At 40.9% G+C, this 14,022-nt stretch overlaps 1 protein-coding gene across 2 annotated transcripts in view; it reads right to left on the reverse strand.

The window, feature by feature from the left end:
- PCNX2 (pecanex 2) overlaps window positions 1–14,022 on the reverse strand; it is a 152,441-nt gene that overhangs the window by 123,923 nt on the left and 14,496 nt on the right. The window contains exons 6-9 of one of the 2 annotated variants that reach the window (XM_086627483.1): window positions 12,882–12,901; window positions 5,898–6,088; window positions 5,584–5,729; window positions 4,275–4,368 (exon numbers count right to left, since the gene is read on the reverse strand). In XM_086627483.1, coding sequence (XP_086483609.1) covers window positions 4,275–4,368; window positions 5,584–5,729; window positions 5,898–6,088; window positions 12,882–12,901 — 451 coding nt within the window. The remainder of the gene's footprint in view (window positions 1–4,274; window positions 4,369–5,583; window positions 5,730–5,897; window positions 6,089–12,881; window positions 12,902–14,022) is intronic. The other variant, XM_086627478.1, reaches the window with a different exon arrangement.

Genomic DNA, 14,022 nt, shown 5'->3' on the forward strand with positions numbered 1-14,022 from the left:
CTTTCTCATCCTTATCTGCCTTCCCAGAAGCCGAGCACATACTCAAAACACACAAGATAGAAACATTAACGATTCACTGCGAAAGAGACAAAAGCTGGTAAAGAACTTAACGCAATGGGGCAGAAGAATGGTTTTCAGGATGAGAAAGCTATTTCCAACTTCTCACTCCAAAACAGATTCAAGTGGTCTTTCTGTAACTGGTTTCTAACATAATCCACGCGCTGAAAATACAGTTTACACTTTGTCTTGTCAAAGCCTGTCACAAAGCAATTTATGGCTAGAGGTGAAGTTGGCAAGGTAATAGGAACATCAAATTTAGAGGCAATTAGCTCAGCAGGGAATCCATTCCACAGGGGCTGCTGGCAATAGGTGTTGCTGGCAAGATAACAGACAAAAGTGGGGTCAGGGTAATTACATGGACAATAATTGGGGAATTGATTAGCTACCTGCCAATGTTTAAATAACTTATCAAACTCAGTAACAAGAATCATCTGCCAAAGGGAGAGTTAAGATGGAAAAGGAATTATCTTTTTTGGTGTTCATTACAACATAAAAACGTCCTTTAAATTTAATTTGGCTAACTGAAGCTTTTAAAGATTTTAAAAGCTGGACTGTTGGACTGGTGAGAGACAATTTGAAACAATTCCGCTTCTCAGTAACCTTTGACAGAATTAAGGAATAATTTTAGAAATTATGAATAAAGAGATTGTTTATGCTACATTTAAGAAGCTCTCAAAATTTCCAGGATGAGGACTGCAGGTACAGGTAATGTCTTTCATTAGGACCACTTCTACAGTTGAAAATGCAAGCAATACAACTAAAAAACAGAAAGAAGAAAAATTACAATCTGATGGAATATATATTAACAGTGATAAACTGCAGAATACTCCAAAGATCATCTCACATCACAAAAGAGGTGATGGACTGCTAATATGTGAAAAGACAAATTGTAATTCCCTCAAACAGTATTGCTTCCAATATTAAGGAGCCTCTGAAGGAAGAAAGCACAGACTCCTTCAAACTTGGACAACTGCTTTCTTTGGCACATTGTAATCCATTGTTGTCCACTTAGCCCTTTACAAGCAAAGGAAGAGAAGGAAGCACGCAAAAGCAAAGAACAAAAAAAAACAAACAACAACCCAAACTATAAACACAGCATCACTTCTGTCACAGAGCAGCATTGTTAAGATTTTGGATTATTTGTGAGAAATGGATTTCAGAAGCCATGCCAAGAAGATAAAATATTTACAGGCCATAGAAATACTACTTTAATTTCAGTTCCTAATAGACTAGTTAAGACTTTACTACTGGAGCAGATAATAGTAGGACTCAATAGACAGAAATAGCAAGTTATAATTTGAATTTAAGATCGTTAAACATTAGTCTGCCTCAAGGCTTTCTTTAATGGCTTCTTTTGAGTAATATTTAAATACCTTCTCCAGTTTTGCATAATTTAGTTAAAAGGTATTTACCTATGGCCAATTCATAAGGCAATTACATTATTCTGGACAAACCAGATAGAGCTCATACCCTCCCCAGTCAAAATTCCTTTCCCCTTCACCAGCTGCGGTGTTGCCCAGCAGTGTCCCAGCTCCTAGCACGCCAGTGCCTCTGATCTGCTGCTTCTCCCAGCAACACCCCCAAAGCAAGGGACCTCTTGCCATCACTTGGCCTGAGCCAGTTGTTCTAGTAGAGGAGCACATCAGGGTGCAGTCCATGCACAACCACAGTTACTCCTCTGCCTCAACTCGGTTTGACATTTTTCCTTTAGGAGCAGCTTAATCTTAACACTATAAAGCAAGCATGATCAGTGAGAAGTGTTTTAAGAGCTTATACACATCTACTGAAGACCTATCTATCGTTCTTCATAAGCTTATTCTAGATTCTGAAATCTGGGCTCCCCAAGATCAAAATCCTATCCCTTCTATTCAAGAAGGATGCCACCTTTTCTGTCCAGGCATTAATTTTCTCCTGCATCCTTTGACCTCATAAAATCTAATTTGGATGGCTCATCAATGGATTCAGACACCAAATCTAAAGCTGTTGTTTCTGCACTGTCTCAAATATTCACGAAGAAGTACTGTCAGAGTTATCATTTTCTCCTTAGTTAACTTTCTGATGGACTGGGAGATAAGCCAAGGGTATCTCAGAGGTACTTTCCAATGTCCTTTCATAACAGCAGCATCTCTGTTGGTACAGACTACTCCACCAGAGGAGGGCCCACCCTCAAGGGAATGATTTCTGTCAAGAGTTCTCCACAGACATACAGAAGAGACTGCAACTGAAGCGATCATTGTTTACACCTTGTGCTTTATATTATTCTATTTGCCTTTTTCTTCAGTAGTAAGAAGATGATTAGTTAATAACTGTGATTATTTGACTTATCTTTAACCATGGATAAGAAACTAATCTGACACAAGCGATGTGCATGCCTGCAGGTGGGGCTAGGGGAAATGAAAGCTACCTCATTCCTGAACTGTCTTTAAAACAGATTTGCCCTTCTATTTTCCATATGCTCTAAGTGTTCTATATTATCTAAATACAAAATTACTTGCTGGTGAACACCTGAAGAAAAAACAAGAACTCTTTCCTTCCTGTGCTACCCTCCAATATATGCACAGACGGTAGAAACTGCACATTGAACAAACAGCCCTCACTAATCTCTCTGGCCTAAACATATTACAGACTGCCCTTGCAAAAACCAGCTTGAGCACGCTTCATGGTTCCTTGTCCTCTTTCCTTGTTTTTCATGTGAACTTCTGCTTTGTACTTTCCTTCATGCTGCTCTGTTCTCAGAAAAGCTCTTGTGTTCTGTCTTCCCATTGACTCCTATACAGAAACAGTCCTGGGAACCCACTAGTCTTTGCTAATTTGTTCTGTTCCCCAGTCTGAACTGTTTCTGTACTCTGAGATTTCCAGCAAAGGTGCTGATCTTTAGAAATTAAATGCATGGAAATGGCTGCAAAGACTATCTGAACTTGCTTTTGTCAACAACGTTTAGCAGACCCCTTAAAAATAATTCACAATCCTACAGGTCTGCAAGCCACGAACAAAAAAATAATAACATAGTACAGGAAGACAGAGGTGTCATGTAAGCATGTAGCAAAGACAGATTCAGAAGGACTTGTTATATGAGAAGGAAAAATTGTTCTGCTTTTGATAAAAAAAGATTAATTGATAAATGTCAGGGGACAGTAAACTATTTCTGAATTTAGGACAGACTCAAGTTCATACTTATATGATGGAGGAGGAGGGGAGTATTCTGTGCAAGGTGAAACGAAGAGAGCTGCAAGAGTTAAATAGTCCCAAAGTAAAATGTTTGGTTTTACATCAAAACTGAACTCTATTAAAATAAAAAAACTTCAACCTGGTAAAGACAGAAGATTTCTACTGTAGATGAACTCGAATTATTTTTTTTTCTTAATCTTCACCCACTGACTATTAAAAGCATTGTTCTCATGTCCCTCGTAACAGCATTCTATCTAAAATGCTAACACTGCTCTTAAAACGATCCCAAGCTTTTCAAAAGTCTCCACTGAAAGCCAAACTCCTGAAGAACAATATTTAACATTAACAGTGACCCTTATAACCCCCCACTCAACTTTTCCAAATGCTGTATAACAGTATGAAAACCAAAGTTATTTAATAAAATTACTTATGAATAGTTAAAATTCTTTTTACAGATATGCAAAAAAACAGATAACATAGGAGAGCGTGGAAACCACAATAACGAATATGGGATTTATGCAGATCACTCCAAAAAGACGTTTGAAAAAAGAGAATTGTTCAGATACCTTTTCAGAGTGGCATACCATCATTAGAGATTTCATGCAAGGTGAAAGGCTCTGCTGTCAGAATTTACAGGAAGCAGTGCCACTGGCTGATACTGACACAGCACTAAAAATCTACAAAGGACCCAACTGGCAGGGGAAGCAAGCAAGACAGGGTTGAGAGAAGAGTTGGTAACAGTCCCGCTTACTTTGTTTTATTTACAATCTTATTTATAATCACCACACTTGACTTTGGCTATTCCCAGAAAGCCATCAAAGCACACTGGATATTTCTGGTTTTCTCTTTCACTTTTCCTTACATTCTTAAAAAGTAGTCACTGTTTTAGTGAAAAACAAAAAATGCATGCTTTGACGTCTCTAGAAGAGGTCAGCACATTTATTCTCCAGCACTCCTCTTTGCATGCACGTTTCACAGCTACAATCAGTTTTATAGCTTCTAGAAAGGAAAACTTGGAACATTTCTAAAACCAAGGGCTTACTTACTGAGCATTTGAAATACAATCACAATTCGATAGCTGATGTCGAAAATTTCCTTCCTTCTGACAGCCAGCCTTTAAATAACAGGATCTAATTTCCCCTTTAGAAAATACAGAGGGAAAAAAATCAGTTCAGTGATATGATCATTTGTTTTACACACAAAGTTTATAAAAAATACATTTTAGGATAAGCACGTTTATCAATACAGTTTTCAATCTGTGCACTAGGCTTATTTGAGACTTCAGGCAGTTGAACAACTGAAAGCCTGAGACAAATCAAAACACAGAAGTTACAGTGAAAATTTAAAAGGTATGTAAAGGCAAAGCCTATCTATCGATATAAATTCACTGTAAAATGTGAAATCACCAGATTTTTTTTTCTCCTTTCAGTTTCCAAAGGTGAGGTCAGGAGGTACAAAGCAGGGAAAAATTCTGCTAAAAGCATAGCCACTGCTACTCCCTCCTTGCATATGCAGCAAAAAGCGAAGGCTCGCTGCTCATTGACCCCGAGGTGATGCCATCTGCCTGACTGGCAGCTGCTGTCCTTAGCCCCACAGCACCTCAGGAGCTGCAGGGCTGCAAGCAGGGCCATGAGGAACCAGCAGAAAACCAAAGCATCTCTGAGGTCACGAACCCAGCTACCACAAGCACTCATTTCATGCTGGTTTTGAAGGCAGTTTCAAGGAAAACACGGCTTTCAGGACAGCTGCCTTCCAGAGTTATGGGCCAGTACCTCACAAGGCACTACATGGAGTTCAAACACACCACCAACACCAAGTACATTACATCTTCAGTCTCCAGTAACAGCTGCAGAGCAGCAGCATATCAAACATTGGCATGGGGCAAGACTAGGATGCTAATTAATTCTCTTGAAAGGGGTAGCAGACCACAACTCCCAACAACAGCAACCACCGCACTGTCAAGAGAGAGTTCAGTCCGAGCCAGCTGAAGAACAAAACAGTAAAAAGGAGGAACGTTTTGCCCATCCAGGTCAGTGCAAAACTCCTCACTAGGCCGAAAGCACCAGGGGTTCTTATGCAATGACTGAAGTAGTATTCTGGCCTAGTCAGCATTTTTTGAGGATGATGTTTGGAAGATAAACTTCATGCACTGTGTAAGCCTCAGGTCTGCGATGGTCGCTGGTGGGTTTCAAAAACTCTAGTTATTGCTGATCTGACTTTAATTTACTAAGCCCTTTTCACGCACACAGAAAACACGCAATTGGTAACAGACAAGAGAAATATCCTTCCAGGGCATTTAAAGTTTCTTTAGAAATTTCTTCAACCATTGTAATTATTCCAACTACAGAAACTCACCATTTTCATCTATGAACACGTGCATTGCATCCACGGACAGCTCATCTTGCACAGACGCCTCAGGTCCACTTATTACTTGCAAGACAGAACTGTCTTGCTGAGAAGTTACCCGGTAGATTATCTGCCTTTGCCTGTTGCCCTGGTAACTTGACACAAAAATGTTTCAAAACTACTATGAGGAACTTTTTTCTTGTTCTCAATAAAACAAAAAGAAAGAGAGGTTAATTAAAAGTTTATGTCATTTCTACTCAGTGAAACAAAACAGCTTACATCATATCTTTGAAGTACAAAATTGTAAAGTAAACTGGCCTTACAGTGCTGCAAATTTGGCAGACTCTGGTAGCACCGGACTAGTACTAGCACGATCTTGGCTTTGTACATCTGATCTTTCCTGTTTAGGAAGTTGCTCACAGTGCTTTTCTGTTCCCACCATTTCTTCTTTTCTCTCCGTCATCTGGCTATCTGGAAAACAAGGCAGTGAAGTGGAGCCACTCTCTGCAGATGACTGTCAAGAGTTTCGTTCATTAACTACTCAACAAGAGCATCTAAAAGAGAAAAGCTAGAATGCTGCAGTAATTACTAGATTTATGGAAAACATGAAAATTACTTAAAGCAATACAATCACAGACGTCTGGATGAGGAGGTACTCTTGACTCAAGGAGGCTGCATGAATGGGTTGTTTCAAGAACAGCCTGTGTGAAGCAAAGGACAAACGAGAGAGAATTTCTGCTTTGCTTCTCCTATTGCTTTAGAGGGAAGCAATCTCTCCCTAACTTAGAATGGTAAGAGGCTGCTTCCCTGGGGGCCGTAATTTGTTCCCAAGCTGTGTATACTGGCAGCGGAAAAGCAGAAGCACTGGCCCATTCCCCTTTTACAAAAGGGAAAGCAACACTTTCAAAGGAAACAGGGCTCTTGGACTAGAAAGCAGGTAGCTGCCTAATCTCTCTTCCCCACCGGCCACACACCTGCCTCAGGACAAAGGACAAACTGGCTGAACAATTTCACAGTACATTTTCCTATCCTTGGAAAATATTAAACTGTAGATTTTAAAATATATATTATGGACTTGTCCAATTTCTACTACTTTGAATACCAATTTGAGTAGCAATTATATTTATATTGCCTCTCTACACGTGTGTCCTTTACTTAATAAGTGCACAACTTTTAAGCAATAGTCTCTCTTAGTTACTAACATTTGTGTTGAAGAGTGAAGCATTTTGCAACTGTGCTTTGACTGTAAACTAAAAATATTATGTTAGGATTTTAAAGTGCAACTAAGTGACTATCACCACCATGAGCAGTAGCACAATTAAATGCTTTAAATGAAAAAGAAAAAAAAAGAAAAAAAGGGTTTTGTGGTGCTTGCTGGAGATGCTTCAGTGAGTCCTGTAGCTTCTTGCACAAAACAAGGTGTATTGAAACGTACTTATTCAGATTTCTTGCAATATCTGCTGTTTAAACGCCTTTAATTCAAATATCAAGGAAAAAGCCACAGAAGTTCCCCCTACAAAAAATTCCACTTGTTAAACCATATTTCCTACCAATACAATTACCATCCTAAAATGCAAGAGTCATCAGTCAAGACATAGTGGTGTCATAGCTAAGATAATCTAAGGATAAAACAGATTCAAGGCTTGTAGAGAGACATAATATCTTTTATTAGGCCAACTGACGAAAAAAGCAAACAAGCTTTTGGTTATGCAGACCTTTCAGATCATGTCTCTTGTTTTCCTCCAACCATATCAGCTGATCTCATAACACACTGCTTCTACAAACCTACCTACCTTCAGGAGTTGAGACATCTCGACATCACTTTCAATTCACAAGACACACCCCTCTAATACCCTAAAGCCTCAGACACTCGCACACGACTACTTTTCACCGCAGACACTTCACGCTTACTTTTGGGGGGAAGGGGGGTGGGATCCAGAAGCATACAAACAACCCTAGTAGCACCACCACATCTTGTCCCAGCAGGTCTCAGCCCTCAATGTGAAACACAACAAGCAGCACCAAGCCTGAACAGCCTCACTGAGGCACAGATGCTCACCAGCCAGGCCACCAGAAGCGAGAGGCAATGGGCAGCGGAGATACAGACAACACGTTAACTCTTGCTTGGAACAGCAGCGTTCCTCCACCTTCCACCGGGAGGGGGGAAAAAAAAAAAAAAAAATCTCACTACAACAACGCCAATGTTCTGACTCTCCTGTTCTCTTTCTGTGGCACACGACTATCAAGGATCCTGACTTCTTGTGCAATCAATAAAATGAGCATAAGTTTGGTTTAGAGAAATCTTTCGGATCTGTTGTGCATGGAGACAAAATTCCATAGGTCTTCCAGACCTACTTCCTTCCATCTAGGGAAAAAAAAAACTTGGGGAGGGGAGCAGACAACACTTTTTTCATTTCCTAATTAAAGATTTGAACTCCACTTTATGCAGAAACTGTGCCTTATTTAACTGTGGCATTACTGAAGCATCTCCTTAATGATGTAACTGTACCTGCAGGAGGTGACGGAGCCACAGGCACCTAATCGAAATCACCTTCCTAAAGGCTTGGGCTGTTGGAGCTTTAAGAATAATTGATAGAGATCAGAAACTGTGGTTTTAATAATCTAATTGGTCCCATATTGCCCAAAACTAGCTCTAGGGCTGGAACAATTAAAGAGATTTTTTAATTTGGTTATCTAGTGGTTTTAGAAAATGCCTCTCTTCTCCATTCCAAACCACAAGCCTTGCAGACTTTTCCTTGCCGCGGTAAAGAGTCATAATAATAAAAACACAAACTTACTGCTTCTTATATGCTTTATATGCCAAACAGACAACACCATGGTGATGAGTACTTCCAGCATTGGAAAGGTGGGCCATGATGCATTTGTGACTGCTTTTCACTATTACTACTCATTTTCTTCTGAGTGACTTACACTTTCAGTATTTAAATGGAGATAGAGGTGTCTAGACTAGGAGTGTTCTGCCAGGGTACGTCATCGGCTCTACGTCACCAAACGCTCCTTGCGTGGAAACGTGCTGGCAAAGCTCAAGTTACTAGGAAAAACCATCTCCAAGAGCAAGGGAAGAGTAAAAAGCACGACACGCCTGTGTACCTGCACCTTCCCTGTAGCCTCCTACCAGAGCCACTTACCCCAAACCACTGCTCCACTCATCTCTGGTGTACACACAGCTGGGCTCACAGGAGCCTCAAGCTCAGACCCAGGCTCCGCAAGTAACTTCATAATTTATCTGGAAATTATATGCCACATGACTCAGGTTTGAGAGGCTTAACTGTCAGGATTCATGGCTAAGTCAGGCTTGAGGAAGAGTGTCAGAAGAGTCCTGCACAACCAACCAAGTTTTGGTCTGTACCTCATTTTCACGTTTTGCTTAAGCGCAAGATACATCCTTTAGCTATCCTGGGAAAATTGTTACCAAGATAAACACTTCTCATATATCCCATATAGGTATAAGATACTTCCTGTAAACACTTTTATCGGCACCAAAGGTTGTACAGCATAGCAACATTACCTAAAAATAAAATATCCCAATGCTGACAACTGAGATCCTCATTTAAACGCAGTTACACTACCAAAATTTTCTTTGCCGTGTAAGTTTTTCCACTTGTGGAACAGATTTTAGGTATCCTAAATCATCTTTGTAGATAAGCCTTTGGTCCATAAGGAGGCTGAAAACAGTTTTACAGTTGAAATGGAGCCACCTTTGTACCTATAGTAATCACAATAACCAACTGTCGATGTATCTCAACTTTAAAGTCGTCTTATTATTAAGTAGTTAGAATGAAATTTGATTGCTCTGTAACTTTTCTGTAAAATATTTTTACGATTTTGTGCCCTTTCTCCAGAGTCTCCCAGATGTTCTTCCTTGTCTTTTACTAGTACGTCCCTATCCCAATCTCCACAACTCACTCCTGTAAATTAAAATGCCACTGTTGTTGTAATTTCAAATGCCATCTGTTTTGAAATCTGGTCAAGCAGAATTAAGCTAATTAAGGCTGAGTCTCTTCTGTTCATTAATTGCTCCACTACAGAATCTACTTCCTTTCACAACACTATGCTCCAAAACAGAAAGTTTCACTTTAAAATATATTGTTGCCCCTTCAGCCGCATAGATAATTGATTTCAAATCACTCTATGCTCTTGTTAGCACCAGCATGAAACAAAAGCTCTACAAGCTGTGACCTGTCCCATTCATATCTCTAGACAATATATCCTAAGGACATTCCCAACCCTTTTCTTCACCGACTGCTTTAGCAGAAACACCTAGCTTATGTACTTTATTCTTAACACAAATTTGCCTCTTATGCTACAAAAACATTACAAGAAAAATCTGACATTAAAGCTGGTCACCCACCAAACAATGGGAGTGTCCAGGGAACCTGACACAGTCCAAGAATTGATACAAAAGTTCAACATGGGCACTGAGGAATCACACAGGATTATCCATTAATCAGGATCACCGCATTAATCCTGAAGCGATAAGAAAAAAAACAGCAGTATTCACAGTAGCTGCTACAGGACAAGTAGACAGAAGTGGCTTGTTCAAAACAATCTCCTAGGTCAGCAACAGAGTTCAGAATAAAATCAAGGTTTTTGAGGTCCCAGGTAAGTAGTCTAATCATCATACCTAACAATTATGTCAGAATACAGACCTCAAATAACCTCATAGTTTCTTTACAAACGTCAGCCTTACCATCAAACACACTATTACCTCTTTGATTTGAAGACTGAAATTTTAAAATCCCAACCTGCCAAGCCTTACACATCTAGTATCAGATTTAGAGAATCGAGTTCCACACCTCATTTCTTCCCATCCAAAGAGGGGCATCAAATGCCATATGGTCCCTCTCTGGCATGAGAGTCAGGGATGGCACACAGCCCCTCCAAAAGCAGCGGTAGCACCTGGCAGGGTGGTGCGTCCTAGGTGCAACCTGCCTGCCAGCAAACACCCCTACTGTCACCTACCATCACAGCTGTCATTTGGGCTGGTGACTCAGTGCACAAGATCTCTTTTCCCCATGATTATATGGCAGGTGATAGCCCTCTTTCTCACAGGCAAGGGGGAAAAAAAAACAACAACAAGGAATCTAAAAATACCCACAGGAGTATGTTTTAGTTTTTTTTATAGGAGAAGGGTAATTGCTTGGGATCCAGAAGAACTCACTCAAGGTTGTGGTTTGTGCACTGCCCAGAACGATGAGTACCTTTACTAAAAAGGGCCTGCAAAACATCTAAATTCAGGCCATGCAGTCCTGGTTTAGGTTCTCCCACGTCAGTCCCCACCACTCCCATGGCAGGCTTCGCTCCCTGGGTGATAACGGTGCCTGTCCTAGATTATGGGCCAGCTGTGCCAGAGGGGACATACATGAGTGTTTGCCCTGCATAAATATGATGCATGGCTGCTTTTATTCCGCTCCAGACATGGTCAGAGGGACCCAAAGCAGCCAATAAATGCAGCTTTCCTTACCCTTCTCAGAGACTGAAGAAAATTTGCAGTTGTCCTTCAAAGGGCTTTCATTACGTGGGTGGTGCAAGTTTTGTTCAAAACTGAAAGGACGCTGGCCTGAAAGTCATTTTTAGCAACAGTGTCAGTGGTGCTTTCTCACAATCTAGAAGAGGTGGGGTGGCAAGAGCAGCTCTTAAAAAAAACCTGTCCTGTATTTTAACACATTAAATCTGGCATCCTTGGTAGTGTAAAGCACGGCTTTAATTTTCTTGTACTGCATTTTACCGAGCTGTCTACTGGCAAAGGCTCACATGGTCAGGACCATACCTTTCCAGTTTCCACAGAACTCACAAGTTCCACGAGGGAGCACCCGTAACAAAAGAGCCACTCATGGCTTTCCTTCACTCGCCAGACTGTTCTGACAAGCACATTTCCCCTCTTCTCCAAATTCTGCAAAACATCAGCTTTCTTACACGCAGGTCTGAATATCCAGCTTTCCAGGAATTTGCCAAGTTTCTCACACTGCCTAATAAACACCTTTGTGGGGTGCATTTCGTGCTCATTTGGACTGGGCATCTATTACAGGCTTTTGCCAATTAGGCGGTTTGCAAGGTTAAAAGAACAAAAAACAAACACGACCAACCTCCTCCCTCAAAACAACTGGCGCATAGCTTGACTTGCTCTGTATTCCCACACACAGACGCTTTTTCTTTTTTGAACAACCACTTCAATGTGGGAATAATGTTTATTCAGATCTGTTCGAAGATGTTATTTTGTTAAAGCATATTTGTAATTGCAAGGCTGTAAACAAATTAGAGGCTTTCTCATTCCTAAAATCCAGTCTTTCTGTGGGGAGCTGCCAGTAATGACAGTAATTTATTTTAGCAAACAGCACATTCTGACTAGGCTAGAAAACAAAGCATACTTGCTCTTAACCATAACTGCCTTTGAACTACCTCTCCCTAGCTTAAAAATTTCAGATTGAATCTCTTCTTTCCTATAGCACCAGTCCGAGGTGCAGGAGACACCTCGCAGCGACAGGAGCCACAGCCGCCATGCCCACTCCTGCACACCGACGGAGACGAGCAGGGCTGCTTAATTATACATGTACACAGCTCAACTTTACTATCTCATAAACATATAGGCTTCAGAAAATAGTCAAGTAGGAAATTCAGTTCAGGTCGCTTTAAGTAACAGCTTGGTTTGAGAGCAGAGCAGAATCCCTCTGTTTCCTCGGGATCTTGGATTCCAGTAAGAATAATCTAATTTCTCAGATCTAAAGCACAATAATTACACAATTAATAAAGTTTTGAGTTTGCTTTGTGGTTTGGGTTTTGTGTTTAGGTTTTTTTTTTTTCCATCAGTGTGGAATCTGAGTCTGATTTATTCTGATCACCCACTGCTTTATTTTATGCAGCAATCTTGCCCGTTCATATTATCTGAGGGTAGTTGTCTGAAAGCCCTTTCTAGATTAGCTGCACTCTCTCCTGGTTGTTTTTTTATTTATTTAAACTTACCTCTGAAATTTTTATCATTTCTCTTTTCCAGCTAAGTCACATGACACAAGTCAAATTATCATGTAAATACTCCTTTTTACGGTTGAGGAGCAGCAAAAAAATCACCATCTACTTGCTGCGACCCTCATACTGCTGCGTGCTGTTGCACAGAGAGGCGACCCTGCACCAGACCTCCCAAGCCCCGGGGACCTGGCAGGGCTCTCTGGGCTCAGCAGGTGATGAGCTGAGCAGGCTCAGGGGAAAAGCAAGGCTTGCTCACTCAGCACAGGTCTTAGGCAACCATGGAGCACAGACTGGAGCCAGCCAGGCAGGTTGATCAACTCAACAGAGCAGGACAGAAACTGCTCTGCAGAACAAACAGTCTGAGAAGGTGGGAGAGATGGGTAAGATAGACCAGAAGAGAGGCACCGGGCCTAGAAGCAGCAAAATTTGACTAGGGAATGGAGAGGAGGGTAAGTACAGGAGAAGTGAATGCAAGCTGTGGGGAGGCAATGGCTTTAGGTGAGCTCAAGAGAGTGGAAAAGCCTAGAAGAGCAACAGCATGGATTGCTAGGGAGATCAGGGGGACAGATGAGAGAGAAGCCGTATGAAGAGGAAGACAAATAAAAAGGTTGCACAGGAGGGGAGCGGCTAAACTGAGAAGGGATGGCACAGAACTAGAAATATAAAGTGGAGGAAAAAATGGACACAAGTGAAAGATGGAATGAGGTAAGGGGCTAATGCATTGGACAGGACAGATAAGAGGAAAGACTGGAAAGGCAGAGTGAAAGATAAACAGAATCTACAGGAAAATGACACATTGAGAAGATAAGTCTACTTAATTATTTTTTTTACAAGGTAAAAGTATGAATTGCACATTTGTTTTTTAAAAAAGCTGACAAACTTTGAAAACAGCTGTGTGTTTTTCATGTAATGGAAGGTTCTTGTTGGAACAAGCCAGGGGAGCAGAGACTCCCCAGAGCCTGTCTGTGGACAAGGATACCATTGTAAAACGGGAGCACCAAGCTGTTCTGCCGAGTGCCATTGAGTTTCTTACCTTCTATGCAAAACAGGTATTGAGATTGCATCCTCTTAGGCTGTCTTAATCTAAAGTAAACCAGACATTTTGGAGAAGGGGTACACATGGGTTGTCTTATTTCACTTTGGTCCAGATCTTCTAAACTGATTGCACTGATCACTTGACTTGGCAAGTACCCTGAGATTGCACCTGCCTTCACTGCACCGTATCTCGCATCCTCATGAAACAGTCCTGCTAGTTTTGCCTAGAGAGCTGCTAAAGACATTTCAAAGATCATTCCTTCCTAACAAAACGGGGTCACAGAGTTAGGTGACAGAAATGAGCATGCTGATTAAAACCAGACATTTCTACATAAGAGCTATAAATTGGACTGCATATAGGTTTTTAAATTAGCTGATGGAGGGTTTTTTGTTTTCAATAAAAGCCATTTTGATTAAATAGGAACTTGC

The sequence above is a fragment of the Tauraco erythrolophus genome, chromosome 2, assembly GCF_009769465.1.
Source record: "Tauraco erythrolophus isolate bTauEry1 chromosome 2, bTauEry1.pri, whole genome shotgun sequence".
Classification (NCBI taxonomy): domain Eukaryota; kingdom Metazoa; phylum Chordata; class Aves; order Musophagiformes; family Musophagidae; genus Tauraco; species Tauraco erythrolophus.